The 17,200-nt window shown below is 40.9% G+C and overlaps 1 protein-coding gene across 3 annotated transcripts in view; it reads right to left on the bottom strand.

Annotated features, from left to right (window-relative positions):
* Nucleotides 1–17,200, bottom strand: part of rgl2 (ral guanine nucleotide dissociation stimulator-like 2) — a 36,043-nt gene that overhangs the window by 3,223 nt on the left and 15,620 nt on the right. For all 3 annotated transcript variants that reach the window (XM_072393617.1, XM_072393618.1, XM_072393619.1), the window contains 14 exons: nt 16,641–16,697; nt 13,952–14,145; nt 12,265–12,374; nt 11,620–11,835; nt 10,148–10,251; nt 8,550–8,634; nt 5,421–5,480; nt 3,031–3,117; nt 2,898–2,930; nt 2,432–2,553; nt 2,166–2,252; nt 823–916; nt 455–679; nt 135–249 (listed from right to left, as the gene is read on the bottom strand). In XM_072393617.1, coding sequence (XP_072249718.1) covers nt 135–249; nt 455–679; nt 823–916; nt 2,166–2,252; nt 2,432–2,553; nt 2,898–2,930; nt 3,031–3,117; nt 5,421–5,480; nt 8,550–8,634; nt 10,148–10,251; nt 11,620–11,835; nt 12,265–12,374; nt 13,952–14,145; nt 16,641–16,697 — 1,589 coding nt within the window. The remainder of the gene's footprint in view (nt 1–134; nt 250–454; nt 680–822; nt 917–2,165; nt 2,253–2,431; nt 2,554–2,897; nt 2,931–3,030; nt 3,118–5,420; nt 5,481–8,549; nt 8,635–10,147; nt 10,252–11,619; nt 11,836–12,264; nt 12,375–13,951; nt 14,146–16,640; nt 16,698–17,200) is intronic.

Below are 17,200 nucleotides of genomic sequence, written 5' to 3'. Positions count from 1 at the left end.
TCTCTGCTATGTAAAAATGTCTTCATGCGAACATAATAAACACACCTTGATAGGACAAGAAGATTCAGAAAAACAAGTGTCACCACAATCGCTCACAATGTTCGAGGCTGATGTGCATTCATTGTTCTTTTTACCTTTTCCTTCAGGCTGTAGTTGGATCAGCTCGTATCTGGAGGCCTGTTTGGGATCTTGATTGTGCTTCTCTAAGGCGGAGCTGATCACAGTGGGAGTCTTGTCATTGCTTGTAACCTGAGGGGAAAGAAGAGAATAACAATGACAATAGGACAGCTAATGATATACCGGCTCCATTATATGCTGAGGATCTGATTCTGATGACTATCATTATGGGGTCTGTGCAGATAGGAACAGCTGTAAGTGCAGCGTGTCGCTGATAATTCAGGGCAGCAGCCTTTTCTGCACTCTCTGTGCTGCTGTAAAATCAAAGTTAAAGTACCAGTATGCTGCGGTACAGATTTCCATCGTGCAGGTCCATCCGTATCCTGATGATCCGCATGTCAGGCCCTGACCCCTGGATGTTACTGGGGGGGTTGTTGCCACAGGAAGCTGATCGGCGGTGTGATTTTGTTGGAGTGGACGGCGTCAGTGTGGCAGGGGTTGTGTCATTGGTCGGAGGGGACGTGTCGACATCCAGACAGGACACAGATGGAGATCTCATGTGCTAAAACAGAAATAACAGTAATCCTGAGGATGATAACTGATCATTTTCATATAAAAGATTAATTCAAACAGAGGCAAGTGTCTGAAATGAGCTAATATAGATGCAAACCTGACCTACAGTAATAACAGGCATTAGTGACTTACCTTTGTGAGTTTTGACAGAAGGTTGTTGACTGGTGATTGAAAGTCAAAGAGACTGTCACTATCACCAGCCAGGCTGCTGCGGGAGGTACTCAGACTGCAAAAACAAACACATTCGCATTGGAGGAAAGCAAGTGAAGAACGCTTCATTTACAAGAATAATTTAACAGTTTAATCAACAAAAAACTGATAAATTCTCATTATATTGTCTCAGAATAGAGAGAGGTTACTTTTAATTGTTTGCTTTATGCAATCTGCAGACCAAAACCTGGAAATGTTCAGTTTACAGCGACGTAGAAACATTAAAAATGAGCAGGAATTGAAGTTTGACAGACATAAACCTGGAACTGCTTCTTTTTTTGTTACTACTGTATTGGTTTTGTTAACTGGTTAATGGACTAATTGTTCCATAATTAAGTTTCTTTGGTAATCTGGTTTTGCATTTCATGAATTTGAGGGACTTGTGTGATACTTTAAGAAAGAGAATAGCAAAAATCTAAGCTACTAAGCATGTAAAGAGAGTCCATTCGTTTCTATAGAGCCAAAAAGCCTGCATCTGCTACATTTCCATTTAAAGCCCATGTTTTCTCCCATTATAAAAGCTTTTGTCTTTCCAAACTCCTCCAGTTTATACACTGGTTTTCTTTTTACATTTGAGGCCTTGTGGTGTATTATATTTTCGTTGCATTTCTGATTTTTGTAGTTTCTGCTTTACCATTTCTAAAATCTCTCGTCATCTCAAACCAGCCTAAACTTTCCTCGACTGTTTACCGCTTGCTGCAGCCGCTATAAAACCACCTCACTGATGCTGCAGGTGCTCCTTATGACACCAAAACAGCTCTGACCCATCTGGGCATAGACCTGGACCTTTGGGGGTGTCCCTCAAACTCAGACATAAACAGTCGATCCTTTGGGCCCAGTTGGATGGGGGACTAAACAGATCCTTGACTGCATCAGGTGTTTAATTGTGTTTGGCAGCTTTTGTAATGACACAGAATACATTATCCTGGTGAAAGAGTCTTCTGTGATCAGGTAATACCACTGCTGTGAAGGGCTATCATCATAACATGCACATGAATGCCAGGACTCAGGGTTTCCCAGCAGAGCATTGAACTGTAATCGCATTGATTTAACATGTAATGACAAAGCCTTTCAGCCATTTCTGGTTCTCTTTGCTGACCTAGGTGGAACTTACGTAATCTATTGCTGCCACTCCTGCAAGTTACCTTCTGAAAGTAAACAAGTTGACTTTAATCTGCCAGTTTCAGTGAGCTGTGCATGTGGCATCGTGGCCATAAAGTCCTGTGTTGCATGCATTTTGTGTGAGAGCTCTCATCATAGCTTACTCTGGGCACTGGGTGATGATGACTGTTGGTGTAAGGCCACGAGGGCTGGGCTCGCCGGGCACTTCGATTTCATTTGACAGTCTGTAACTGCAATTAAACGAGTTAATGAAGCTGAAAATGAACATTTAAATCTTAAAATAGACCATTTTTACATAGTTAACACATTCAATAGCTTCTCTCTTTAAAGTAATTAAATCAATACAATATATATTTAATCAATGCAATCAATTCTGATCAGAAACACAACTTAACAGATATAAGTGTACCTCTGCTCCTCTTTTAAAGTGGGAACGCTGTAATACCACTGTAAGAAGGCCTCGTCAGCGATGAAAAAACAGTTTTTGCACGAAGACTGCAGGAGCCGGATTTGAGCTAAAACCTCAAATTCCTGTTAACAAAGAGTTATATCATCACAGCGTTTCACATTAGACACAAAAACCCCATTTCTACCTGATCTAAAAAGACTGTTACTGGGTTTTTTTTCATTTGAACTGGAAGTAAAAGCACCTCAGAGCATCCTCTACTTAATCATTCCCTCCCACACATGTTGTGTTACTTCTGCTCTTTCTTGCAGGCTCCTTTCTTACTTTCACTCTCATCGTTATATGCAGCTTTTGTTTTAAGATGGATGCTAGATTGTACATTTGTGAAAGTATCAGAATGGATGTGATATTAAAACTAATCAACTTTTAAGCCTCTGTCTCTCTAAATGATTGGTATTTCAACACTCACCCTTCTCCTTTTGTCAAAGTTGATGTAGCCGTTCTGCAAAGGAAGTGGCAGAATGTGTTATGTCTCACTTTGAATAGTGTTGCCACAGGGGATGTGACTGACTCTCCCCTTAATAGAGTTGATATCAACTTACATCCAGCCTGTCTTTGACGGCAGTGTCCAGCATGGTGAGGTCTGTGAGGAAGATTCCCAGGTAGGGCACGGTGCCCTGAGCGCTGGACTGTGTGGAAAAGGAAAAGAAAAAAGTCTTTCAACAATTCCCCAAACATTTCCATTCAGAGCCCACACAGAGACAATTTTCAGAGCATCTGCCTGCAGCTATTTTTCACATGGTGGTTCAGGATTCAGAACAGCTCACACATTCACACAGCCGACAGCTCGTTGCTCCACTTTGCTGCTGCAGGCTGGTCGATGCCTCTCACAACACTTCATCAAACTGCTAATGCACCCTCCTGCTTAGCATAAGTCGCATCATTGTCAATGTCTGAAAGAAGTGATTTGCAGGAAAAACGCAATCTTCAGGTACAGTGAGAATGTTGTCAATTAAGCTCTCACTAGAAAATGTTGAGCTTTTCATTACTGGGATTTTAACTCCAAAAAAGATGCATTTTATTCTATAAGGTAGAAGCAGTGTGTGAAAAAGTGAACTCCGTGATCCAACAGCTTGTAGAAGCACCTTTAGCAGTAATAACTCGAGTTAAATGTTTCCTGTGGGACGTTATCAGTCTCTCTCATGGTTGTGGAGGAATCTCGGCCACTCTTCTTCCAGCGTTGCTTCAGCTCATTGAGGTTTGCAGCATTGGTTTCTGCACAGCTCTCTTAAGGTCCCACCACAGCATTTCAGTCAGGCTGAGGTCTGGACTCTGACTGGACCGTTGCAACACCTTGATTCTTTTCTTTTTCACACATTCTGCTGTAGATCTGCTGCTGTGTTTGGGATCTTTGTCCTGTTGATGAGCCAGTTTCAGCCCAGCTTTAGCTGTGGGACAGATGGCCTCACATTTGACTCTAGAATACTTTGGTATCCAGAGGAGTTCATGGTGGACTCAATGACTGCAAGGTGCCCAGGTCCTGTGGCTGCAGAACCAGCCCAGATCATCAGCCCTCCACCACCGTGCTTGACAGCTGGTATGAGGTGTTTGTGCTGATATGCTGTGTTTGGTTTCCTCCAAACGTGCTGCTGTGCATTATGACCAAACATCTCCACTTTGCTCTGGTCTGTCCAAAGGACATTGTTCCAGAAGTCTTGAGCTTTGTTCAGATGCAGCTTTGCAAACCTAAGCTGTGCTGCCATGTTCTTTTTAGAGAGAAGAGGCTTTCTCCTGCAGCCCTTCCAAACAAGCCATCCTTGTTCAGTCTTTTTCTAACTGTGCTGCCATGACCTTTAACCTTTAACATGCTAACTGAGGCCTGGAGAGTCTGAGATGTAGCTCTGGGCTTTTTCACCTTGGGGTGAACTTGCTGGGACGTCCACTCCTGGGAAGATTGACAGCTGTCCTGAATGTTTTCCACTTGTGAATAATCTTTCTCTCTGTAGAATGATGGACTCCAGATAGTTTGGAAATGGCCTTATAACCCTTCCCAGACTGATGGGCAGCAACAGCTGCTTCTCTAAGATCATTGCTGATGTCTTTCCTGTTCCTGTGTTAACACACACCTGAATGCTGCAAACTGACAAAGTTTCTGCTTTTATGGAGGCACTCACACTTACTGATGACCAGATAATAAAGTGCATTGATTACCAGCTCCTGGCTGCTACTTACCTCTTAATTCCTGTGGAAGTAGTAACAGTGGACTTTGGTGCTGTTTTTGCAAGTCGGCTTAGTTTTTGTTGCTCATCTAAGGTTCGATTTACCTAAATTTAATACCTGATAACACGACGATATACAATAATATAAGACTCCAATCATGTCGTCTTATACGCCTCTAAATACATCTGAAAGTAAACAAAACCAGTCAATTATTTTCTCCACACGCGTTAAACTTTATTTTTTCTCTGTAACTTTGCACGGTCTTTCATCATTCAGATAGTTTGCCATATAGGCTTGGGGGGGGGGGGGGGGGGGTTTGGACAGCCCTTCAGGCTAAAATGTTTGGTATTCATCCCAGACATGGGACATTAGAAGGAATAGTTCTTTTTCATGTGCTTTTACATCAGAGGTTTTGCCTCTGAAAACCAAAAAACATGAGGTCATTTTAAGTTAATCTTCTATGACAGAAGCTGAGAAACTCCACTGATACAACCTCAACTGTTTTGGCACTTTAGTGGGAAATAATTCGCAAATGCTGAAGAATGCACGTCAACTCAGACTAAGGACATTTGGGTGTTTAAGGAGAAGGAGCTGTGCAGTTTCGTCCACTTAGCTGAGCGCCAACCTGTTCAACAACAGCCTCAAGCTGTCAGAAGGAGGTTCATTATTCCGCAACCCAAACGTTCTATCCAGCAATCCTCCTCAATCAAGTCTGCCTCTCAGAAAGCTTGACGTACATCACAAGCCCTAACAGCATTTCCACTCCACTTACCCTGCTAACACGTCTGTTGTTGAGCCTGTTGTCAAGGTTGGCAAACTTTGACGTGCCCTCCTGAAACACAAAAACAAGGGAATCAAACTTCATGATCTTCATCAGTACAAACACCTTTTACTTTGTCGTTACACCGATATTTTGCAACTGGATTTACTTGTATTTTCCTGCTAAATGTGCTCATTATGTTTTTGACCACTTGGGGGCAGAGGAAATGAGTTGCAGGAGCCTGACATGTTATCAAGCCCTCATGAAATTAAATTACACGATAAGTCAATGACATAACCGTGCTCCAGTATCTGACTTGACAACGAAATAAAAACATGTTGTAGGCATTCTTAGTGGTATCTAAAGTTTTTAATGCCATGGAAAATACATAAAACATGTTGATGACTCAACCTGCCCTTGGGAGTGAATGCTAATTGTGTATCCAATGAACACAAAAAGAAGGCAATGCCTGATCAGGCCCGAGGATCGGACCAATCAGAGCAGACTTTCCACGGCTTACAAGAGGCAATTTCCATGAATTCTTTGGGTCGGCTCAATTACCATATTGCTCCACACCATCAGTCTTGCTGGTACAAGTTTTAAGTTTATGCATCATCCTGCAGGCATACAGTTTTCCTTCCATTTAGAAGCTATTCCTCTGACTCACTGCTCATTATTACTTCTAGCTGGCTGATGGAGACGAATCGGTCTTTAAGGGAAATGTATAAACATGCTAAAGTAAACAGCGTCTGCTTAAGCGTTGCTTACTTTCTCTGTGTGGTAATTGGTGGAAGGGGAGGCACCAGCTGATAATGTGGGCTTATCAGAGCTTTTAGCTGAAAACTACAGCCTGCTGTGGCCAAAGGAACACAACAATATGCTGAAAGCATAATGAAAATGCTGTTTGTAGGATGAACTTAATTGAAATGCTTGAGAATATCTACGAGACACACCGAAAGGGTTTGAACAAAGTTCATTTTCTGAGTTGTGGATTGGCAAAAATGGAAATACAGGATATATGACAAAAATAGAGTTTGTACAATTCTAAGGAGCTTGAAAGTGAATATTTGGTCTGAGTTCCTTTATTCTTCAACACAACCTGAACCTGTTTTCTTTCTGTCAAACTGTGTTTTCTTTGCTGTTTTTCATAGATGCAACTAAAGAAATGGGAACAAATGATGTGTCTTTGTGACAGGCTGCTGGTAACAAAGTGCCTAAAGATCCCATTTAAAATGGCTTCTTTGCTAAGTTGTCTGTTCTGTGTCGACACAACACTGGTTCATCCCTTCAGTTAGGAGCCTTTCTGATCAGTTTGTTCAGTGTTTAACAAAAAAAACAAACGCCCCTGAAAATGATTAGGTGCAAGGGCTGGACTGAAAATTGGTGAAAAAGCAACAAATGTCCACAGAAAAACTTTGCCTGGAGACTTTCTAAGGGGCTCAAGACCACTTTAATAGATTACAGTGTAGTCTGGCTGCTTAGAAGCAAAACATGCAGAAATGTAGAGTGGCTCAAGATTTTTGCACAGTACTGTATAACTGGTTATAAACTACATGGTTATTAATATCATATTACATTTCTGAAACTTTCATGTCGTGCAAGAAAACCAGTCAAAGCATGAACCTGCTATAATAAGGTGTTATTACACTTATTACACTTTAGAGAAGCTGTGAGATGAAGAGGAGCAAGTAACTGTGTTGAAAGTTCAGCAGAGAGCAGAGCTTGAAGCTCAGACTGAAGCTCTCGAAATGAAAGCAAATGTTTGAATCAATTCTTTCGGGGGTTTCGAGGGTAAAATTGCTGCTAATGCAAAACAACTGACGCACTGCAGTGCACCATCACAGCAAATCAAAATAAAACTATTTCTGCTAATTTCCTGATCCTTGGAAACAAAATACAATGGAAACTATATATAACATCTGTCTTCAAATGGGTGTCTCATGGGTGTTGACAGAATAAGGGCAGTTGCACAACAGATAAGCATCTTTTCAGGTCTTTTTCTTCAGGTTTGCTCAGGATTGCATGAACCAGACTCGAATGAGTCACAGCCGTCGAACAGATGGCCTTTTCATTTGACTTCAGAATGCTTCGTTTTCCACCACCGTGCTTGACAGCTGGTATGAGGTGTTTGTGCTGATATGCTGTGTTTGGTTTCCTCCAAACGTGCTGCTGTGCATTAGGACCAAACATCTCCACTTTGCTCTGGTCTGTCCAAAGGACATTGTTCCAGAAGTCTTGTGCTTTGTTCAGATGCAGCTTTGCAAACCTAAGCTGTGCTGCCATGTTCTTTTTAGAGAGAAGAGGCTTTCTCCTGCAGCCCTTCCAAACAAGCCATCCTTGTTCAGTCTTTTTCTAACTGTGCTGTCATGACCTTTAACCTTTAACATGCTAACTGAGGCCTGTAGAGTCTGAGATGTAGCTCTTGGGTTTTTTTTGCAGTTTCCTTGAGCATTGTCTGACCTTGGGGTGAACCTGCTGGGACGTCCCTTCGTGGGAAGATTGGCGACTGTCTTGAATATTTTCCACTTGTGAATAATTTTTCTTTCTGTAGAATGATGGAGCAACGACTGCTTCTCTAAGATCATTGCAGATGTCTTTTCTTCCTTCCTCCGTGTTCTTCATGTGGATCTCAGCTCATACAAACAGCAGCAAAACTGTGTTGATAATGAGTAAAGGCCTCAAACATCCAAATGCTTCATGACAACACACATGTTGTGAGAACAGGTAGAGTAAAAGGCCTTTGAAGGTTTTCTTTAGCATCTACAGCAGCCAAGAACAGCGCAGGTCTCAGTATAAATAGCTCTGAAAAAAGTCCAGAACATTACAAAAGAGCTGCTGAAATTTGACGAAACACAGAGAGCCCAACCTGGCAACCTTCCAGCCTCTACAGCACCACTTAGCTTGATCACCAAACATCGGGTCAGTCATGCCAGAACATTTCCCTTTACACTTGCTGGGTGTAAGCTGTGTCATAACCCAGGTACGAACTGGCTTCAGCCTGCCATAAAGATCAAATTTCTCACAGAACCTGCTCTGCTCACAGAGTCTCGTGTAATTGCTCCTGTTTTCACCTCGCCCAGCGATCAGAACATGCAGAATGAATCATCTCCATTCCCTTTGTTTTGTTCTTTGTCGACTTACCTCCTTCAGGAGCTCCCTGCTCTGTGCGTAGTTGTCCTTGTCAGAGAATATTTCTGCCAGCTCCTCGTATCTCCTCAATGCCTCTCTGTAAAATAAGATCAGCGAGTGGAGGATTCAGCTCTATTATAGTAGTTATTGAGCAAAGGAAATAACGTTATTTTATTTCTAAAGACTTTATTGATGTAAAGGATTTTTCCTGCCTTAACTTTACAGAAACTTTCTGTCATCATGAACTTTTAAGTTCAACTTTGATAAGTAATAACGCGGGTAACAAGGCCCTCATAAACAATCCCGCGATAAGCATCTGCACGCACATGTGAGGTAAAGACTAATAAAAGTTGTTTTAACATCAGCAATCTTTCACCTGATTTTACATTTATAAACACATGCAGTAGGAATGATTTGCTAAAGGAAATCATAAAGCATTTAACATTGGAGAGGCACAGAAACTGATATCCCGTTTTTTCAGAGCTTTAGGGTATATAGTTCATATTTTTTGCTTCTCTTATTTACTTACTGGCACATGGCCGGCATGTGGAGTTATTCTGTGTTTATGTGACCATCAGTTGATCGAATGAGCTCAGAAGCAGTTTTTAATGTGACGTCACTCATTGGTATTTGTGTGTATTTTATTGAACTTTGTGTCTGGTTTCTAATTGAATTGTATTGATATTGTTCATTATATATTTTCATTTAATTGTTTTATTATCTGACTGACCTGTTTCATTAAAAAATCATGTTTATGGATTTCAGAATTGAACAATTTTGTAATTCTTTCATCTGTTTCCAGTGTTTCCTCATTGCAAATCTCTCAGTAAAAAGTTAGTTTTACTTCATATCTTGTGTTTTCTATCAATGTTTAGTTACCCCTATGCTCCACACCCACGTTTCATCTGTTGATTACCCCATTCTGTGTAGATATTATTCTTTTTTGCCCCCTTCACTGCCATCACTGTTTCCCGCTCTCTTTGCCTGCCCGACTGTTTCACTGGGACCTTCTGCTCCTGGAGCACCTTTGGTTTTTGTCCTTGTGATGAGATATTTTAACGTTTATTTAGGTTCTGCCTCCTGAGAGTCTGCTTTTGGGTCCACTGTAAATGAATGTGACATTCAGAGGGGACAGTGCTGCAGTTTCTTGGTCAACAGAGGTCAGTGAACATCCCAGATACCTACATTTCCACTACAACACACCCTGCTCTGCACATACGAATGCTCTAATATCTGATATATCTTGTAATTAGCTCTATCATTATATGTATCTATATGTATAATTAACATAATCTATATGTATAAATTCTAAGCTGTTTTTTCTTGTGATTTGAATAAATCTTCTTTACTTTTGACAACATAATTATTTATCATTTCTACACATCATTTCTTTTTAAGGTTTCAGGACAATTTTGCACTTCACACTCACTAATTATAATGCTTTACACAGTGAGCACGATACAACACATAAGTTTAACGCTTTAGTCCTACTTTGCATGAACTGTCATGCTGCAGTTTATCACGTGGGATGAATAGCATAATCTCTCTGGAAGGTTATCTGAGTGTTTGTTTGAGAAGCTTCCCCTTTAAACAGTCATTCAGCCACAGACCTGTCAGTCTCCTGCCATGTCCTCCTCAGCCGGTGGATGGGGTTACTCTGCAGCGCAGACACAATAGCATACAGGGAGGAGAAATTCTTCCTGGCTCGGCACTCCTGTTCAGAGCACAAACAGCTGAATGCAGCCATCTCCATACGCACACACGAACTCACATACATACACTCGCTGTAACTGATCGCACCGGATTGTGTGAGTCTAACTGGTGTTAAGTTACACTCTCAGACTGACGTCCTGAATAATGTGTGCAGCTCAAAGACTGTGAGAATAGGACGCCTGATGCTGCATTTTCCCAAAGACGACTCAAATAAATCAGTCTGTTTATGAATGGTGTGTGTCCTTGTTTTTCTATGCTCACGGGGTCTGGAAACTGGCTGCTGAACCAGCTGTGTGAGTATCAGAACTTGGTTAAAGTTAAAGTGCAACTTGCAGGTTCAGTGACTTAAAAATGTAGAAAATCCATAAGATTTATGTTCCTGAAAACAAAAATGCCCATATAAACCTCGTAATAACATGCAGGGATGTTTGTTTTAGGATTATGGCTCTCTACAAAGAATGCAGCTCAACAGCAGCACAGCCTAAGGGAGCTTTAGAATAATTTTCACAATAACTGTGACTTCATTTCTCGTTATTAAACTCGTTTCGGATCTCGCTTTTGCTGTCACTGCTGAGCTGTGTTTTCAAAATGTGTGAAACTCTGATACTAAAATGTCTAATGTGATTGCCTGCCACACAGACAAATAAAAACCAAGTTCTTCCAGCAGGTTTCTACACTTTAAGAAACAGAAATTGATAACCTGAAGGTTGCTGCTGGAGACAAGACAGACATATAGAAAATGTGGTGCTGTGCATGAGAGCAGAGCCTCTACATCTCAGAACAAGCTGACTGCTGTGTGCAGTAACCGTGACGCTCTAACTAGATTCAAACACTTTTTGTTTGCCTGGAGATCGTACATCCCATTTTTAACTGAGAACTGGTACCACTGCTGTGCACTTTTCGTGTCATTCACTCTATTTCCAGCCCACATTGTGTAAGGTCTACAGGAAGTATAAAATATACCGCTTTAAAAAGAAAATCTATTCAATTTTGTTGCAAGCCTTTAAATGCACTATGATAGAGTGTTCTTTTGTTGCTACTTCTCTGTCCAGAAGGGACAAGATATTCTCCAGTCTGTGTATTGCTCTCATGTATTGACTTAAGGGAAATGACTGAAACAGACCCAGCGATGGTGTGCACACTCCGAGCTGAGAATAGGATTACAGTTAGAGGATTACTGTGGGTTTATTGTAGGAAAATGCAGAGCTGAAGGTTTTTTTGGAAGCACTGCAACCCCAACTGATGCACTGTTAACAATTTTATGTCAGAATTAACCCCATTTCTCATTTCCAGCCTGTAAAATAACATGAGTTAAGGCATCAAATCCTCCATTTTTAGAGCTGTGCTCTGGTGCTTTTGTTCCACTGACCTCCGCTACGCTGATCCACTTTTCCAAGAGTCGTGCTCTCTGCTGACTGCGAAGCTTTGTAGGCCAAAGGCAGGATGCTAAAACTGCATTAGCCAGCTTGTTGAACTGACGCACGGTGGCCCTAACGGACCAACAAACGCCCTCCCTTCCCTTCTTGTCCCTCTGAGACCACAGCGAGCCGAGACAGTGGTACGGTACCAGACGGACAAACAGCTCCTGAGACGTGAGACAAAGGTACATCATTAACATCCCATTTCCCAAAGATCACCAACGAAACACCATAACCTGAAATATAAGACCCTCCTGCTTGAAAGTCCTGCAGACAAAGACTGAATCTATGTAGATGGCGACATTGTTTTTGTCCTATTTGGTGTCAAAGTAATACCAGTTCGCTCCTATGAAATCTAATCAAACGGAAGTGAATATACTGTAAAAAGCTTATTCTGAAAATCTGAAAAACTGAAAATCCTAATGATCAGAAAGTAGAATCAGTCAAAGTTTAACACAGCGGAAACAAGGCGGAACCTGAAACTGCAGAGTTGATAACATGAAAATGTATTCTGTAACTGTTATGAGAAACCAAATGACCTTTATCTCATGCTTTCTTAAAGAATAAACACGTCGAGTCTTTGGAAATGAACTCACGGTTTCGATCTTTGTGAGCTGCTCAGCGATGAGCGCTGCAGGGAATCCAAGGATGCTTGTGGGTTCAAACTCAGAGGCATCATGAAGAGGGCTGGTGAAACTGGTCTGATCTGCAAGGAGAGATAAGCAGCTCAATGAAATATGACTCTGATGGTTCGGATCATAACAAATAACTGTCCTTTAGAAAGAGGACATATTTCATGGCCATTCATTGTAGTAATGAAGCTTTTTTGTAGCAGTTATTTTGTTGTGTTGTCAAAGATAATTTTTTCTCTCTCACTATGGTAATTGCATACATTTCTGCATATTTATAAACTGCATCTCTTGTTCCACCTGCTGAGGTCCTCTGAATGTATCATCCTCGTTTTAATGGTCCTCTCCATTAACTGTGGCCATAAAGGGATGCACACAGTCAGCTGAAATAATTACTTGATCCATTGATTTATTGGTATCGACAGGCCAAAAGTGTAGCCAACCAACAGTCTGCCTGGCCACTTATCAACAAAACTGCCAATCATTGAATGGTTTTTCCCCACAAAATTATGAGGAGAGTCGACGAAAAATGCGGTGGTGAAAGTTAATGAGATTAGTAGATTTAGAAACACCTAAATTAAACTGAAAATCACACTCAGGGAGACATTTTTCTCCATTCTGATGTTTGGTGTGCACATCATTCAAAGACCCTGTTGGATTTGATGCTGCTGTGCTGCCACAAGATGGCCTGACTGGATAATGACTACTTCGAGGATTTAATTGATTAGTTTAGCTCATATTTTGGGGATATTTATATTCCTCCATAGAGGTAAGATGTTTGTGAAGAATGGGAGCGCAGACAAAAAGATGAACCTTGGGAAAATTGGGATCACTTTTGTTAAAATCTTAAAATTCATCATTGATCTAGAAGGAGGATGTGCCCGTCACGCCATCTGTTTGGCTTTGAACCCTATAACACATTAATGTATTTTACCCGATATAATATACTCCCAAAAATGACTTCATTTTCATATATCAAAATATATCAAAGCACAACAATACATGACAAATTAGAATACTTTTCTTTTATTTCCAGCTATGCAATGCTTCATAAAACAACAAAAGGTACCGTGGGTTGGTCCTAGAAAAAGGCTCTAAATTGGGTGAAAAATGAGGGAATCGTTAACGAGATTCATAAATGCAGCTGGGATCTTGTTCTCTGGTCCACCCATTCCTGGGACATACGTAGGGATCTAATAACTGATGGATATCTAACCAAAGATCACACATTTCAATCGAATTTTGAGGTGGAGGAAAAGTCAAAACACTAAGATTCATGACCAAGGAACAACAAATATCTGTACTAAATTTAGCTCAACTCCATCCTGCCAATGTTGACAAAGTGTGGATAAAGTAGGGAGCTAATGAAGCTCTTGCACAGCTAAAACAAATAACAGCCATGACCGCCTTTGGCTTTAGTATTTCTGTAAACAAACCAGTTATGAGGGGATTTCAAACAACCTAGTAGGAAATGCACAAAAACTCCAGCACTTCTGCTTTTCAAATCAAGGAAGCTACAACGTGTAAAAGTTGTATTTTTTCGCTTTTACAGCCTCTATCTGTGCTTTAACCTAAAATGAAAACATATTTCCGCATACATGTTCATCAAGCAAGGTTACAACACTCTCATTTGAATGTCATTTAAAATACAGACCTCTGTGGGACTCAGGGAGCAGAGCTTTCTCACTGAGCTCCTCAGCTATCGTCAGGAGGCGAGCGCGGAGGTCAGCTGCAGATGAGTCCTGAGGGAGGAGGGGAGCCAGGCGCAGCAGGCGAGAGGGTTCACCCAGACTCTTAAAGTCCTCGGGATACTCTGACAGCCATGTGCTGAACACAGTGCACACTGCTCTGCAGGGCCGGAGGGGGAATAAACGACAAGTTAAAGAAAGACATGCCGGTGGATGTCTCTGACAAATGCAGAAACATCACTTAACACACGCTTATTGCTGTGGGGGTATAATAAGTTATCAGGTTACACTTTCTGCCCTGTATGTTTAAAAAAAATCTAAAATCAATCCTAAATTTTGCTAGGAAATAGCGGGATGTATGATATGACACTTGCAGCTGTTTCAAGTTTAAATCAAGGGTGGACGTCCACTCATGCAGATTGAAATTGACTGAATAAATTGATATTTTCTAAGACATTTAAAAGTTTTCAATAAACCAAATTTTAAAGGTTTTAAACAAGACCACGGCTTAGGTTTTTTTTTTTTCTTAAGAGAGGCTGAATGATTTCTTACAGAAAGCAGTGGAAAAAGTAAGACTTGGACAGAAGAACCAAGAGCGTCCTTAAAGAGAAATGAAGTGTAGCATTAAAGACAAGAAGAACAGCAGTAATAAAACAGCATCTTTTAATGGCACAAGACTAAATGGAATCAGGCCACTGATTATCAAAACAACAAAAAACACATCTGTGTTTACTGATAATACTTCAATATAATCTCTTTGTACCTTGAAATATTTTGGATTTACTTCTGCCGGGAAACCGGCTCCCAGTAGTTTGATTCCGTGGAATCGTTAATCCACCTGCCGAACGATCCCGTTTATAGGTTCTGCTAACGCCTGACGCATTTGCGCGATGACGTCATGTGCACGCTTCGTATTTTGGCTCAGAACGTTTCCAACATGGCGTCGGGGCAGACGCGCTCCAAAGTTTGGTTATATTTCACCAAAAAGGACAATACTAGGGCCAGCTGCAACACGTGCAGAGCTGTGATCACATCAAAGGGGGAAATACCTCCAACATGCTGAAACATTTGACCACACAGCATGCAATTATTTGCACGAATGTAAAGTCTTTGGCGCGCTGCTAAGCGATGGCGGCGACTCTCGCGGCGGAGCCTGTGGCACAGCGTCTTCCGTCTAAAAAGCCCCAGGTAACGTAAAACCTCCAGGTCCTGTTGATTCTGACAAGGCTCTAAAGTCTCACGCATTGAGCGTGACGGTCACCCTTTCGGTCTTTTGTCACGCACTCCCGCCACACATTGTATTTATCACGCTAAAAAATATTATAATATAAATTTCTCTGGCACGCCGCTATCGCCATGGAAACGGCAGGAAACAAGCAGTTTTAGGTTTAGCTTTTGCCTGCATTCAAAACTTGAGAGCCCTGTAACGTAAATTGTCCAGGTCCCGTTTATTGTAATAATGTTAGCGACATACTGTCTGAATAATTTCCATCTGATATTAACATTTAGTTGATGACTGCAGAGTGAGGCAGGCTCCCGCGTACCTGCAGCTACCCCTTTCATCGAAAGGGAAACGTCAAATGACAGAAACGAAAATAGCTAAAATGTTGGTGTATACTTTAAATTAAAGTGTTACTGCAACCAAAGCCATTTGTACTATATATAACTGGGTGAGGATAGATAAGAGAACCAATATGGAACCGAATCGATAAGTGATATCGATAATGGAACCGGAATTACTAAATTCCTAACAATTCCCATCCCTGCTGTCTAGAAAATACTTGATGCTAAAACAGAATTGAATTGAACTGAACTAAACTGAATAATACTTTATTAATCCCCAAAGAGAAATTATATTGTTGTGGTATAAATTACCTAAGAATATTAAAGGTAAAACTAAATTAAAAATCAGTTAAAAAACTGCTGAAAAGTTGGAAATGTAGCAAAGATTCCTGCTGTGTCCTTGCTAATTCTCCAATCGTGGCCATTTCTTGCCAGAAATGGTTTAAACTTCCTCCTCCTTGCTCTCCTTTTGACTCCTGCCTTACATCCATGACGTCTCCTCTTCAACTTGTCTGAATTTAAGGTCTTATTCCATATTGTATGTGTTTGCTTTGAAAACCTGATGTAACTCATCAGAACAGAAAACCTGCATCTCCTCTGGGCTTCAGCATCTTTTGATTTGGTGTTTTAACTTCCATTTTATTCTCATTTTATTTCCAGCAGCAGCAGCAGCTGCAACAAACGCAATGAGCAGCAGGAAACTGCAGATTGATAGCACAGCAAGCTAACCGTAGCTAATCAACAAGTTCAAGCGGTAAGCAGCAAACATTTTCCTCAGAATGGAGCAAAGCAGAGCTAAAAAAGAAGGTGGAGATTTGTTTAATCTCCATCAGGAGGTAAGTAACTACAGGTCAGTTTATTTGACTTATTCGCAGTGCTTGTATTATGTTAATTGTGGTTTGATAAACTAGTAAATGAAATGTTTTTGCAAAGTTTGAAGTAAAAATAAAAAACACAGCTATGGGAAAGATAACACTTCTTGAAAAAGAGAAGCAGCACAGTTTGTAGAAGCTGTGGTTGTGGCACACAGCTGCACATTTATATTTAAACACCATCACACAAAAACATCGGCTGGTAGTTTAAAAAACTCACTTGTTAAAAGACTGTCTCATCTGGCTTCTATCGCTGTCTCCAGGTGGGTTCTCCAATCTGAAAGTTCACAAAGCAGGAAAACAATCTGAACTTAAAAGCATCAGTCAGTATTAAACTCCTGCTGCACCTCAAATAGTGCCCTCACTTCATGTGAAATATATGTACGGCTTGTTTTTCTGTTTTGCTCTTGCTTGTCTCACATCTTTGGAAAGCTTTTTATACTGGTGTTACACATAAATTCTGCCATTGCTTTCTAAAAGCAAGGTTCTAAAAGAGAAAGAGGTTTCATTTTCTCTGTTATGTTTCTGAAAGAGACATTAATCGGCTGCCATTCTGAATCGGCACACGGGCTCTGCAGTGTGAAGCGTCTATAAACTAACACCAGCTTATCTTTTAGGTACCTTCAAAGTAGGTCCACAGTAAACTGATCAACATAGAAGAACACTTTCCAGGCTCCAACATCTAAAAAACTCAATGGATGGAATAATTTAACTCTCTAAGACAAATGACTTAAAGCCCTTTTCTGTTGTAAGCTTCCAGATGGCAGGAAAAAACCAAAC

Source organism: Leuresthes tenuis, unplaced genomic scaffold (genome assembly GCF_036924035.1).
Source record: "Leuresthes tenuis unplaced genomic scaffold, fLeuTen1.0.hap1 SCAF_10, whole genome shotgun sequence".
Lineage (NCBI taxonomy): Eukaryota > Metazoa > Chordata > Actinopteri > Atheriniformes > Atherinopsidae > Leuresthes > Leuresthes tenuis.
Note: the sequence above shows the minus strand (reverse complement) of the source record. Positions and strands in the feature narration are given on the sequence as shown.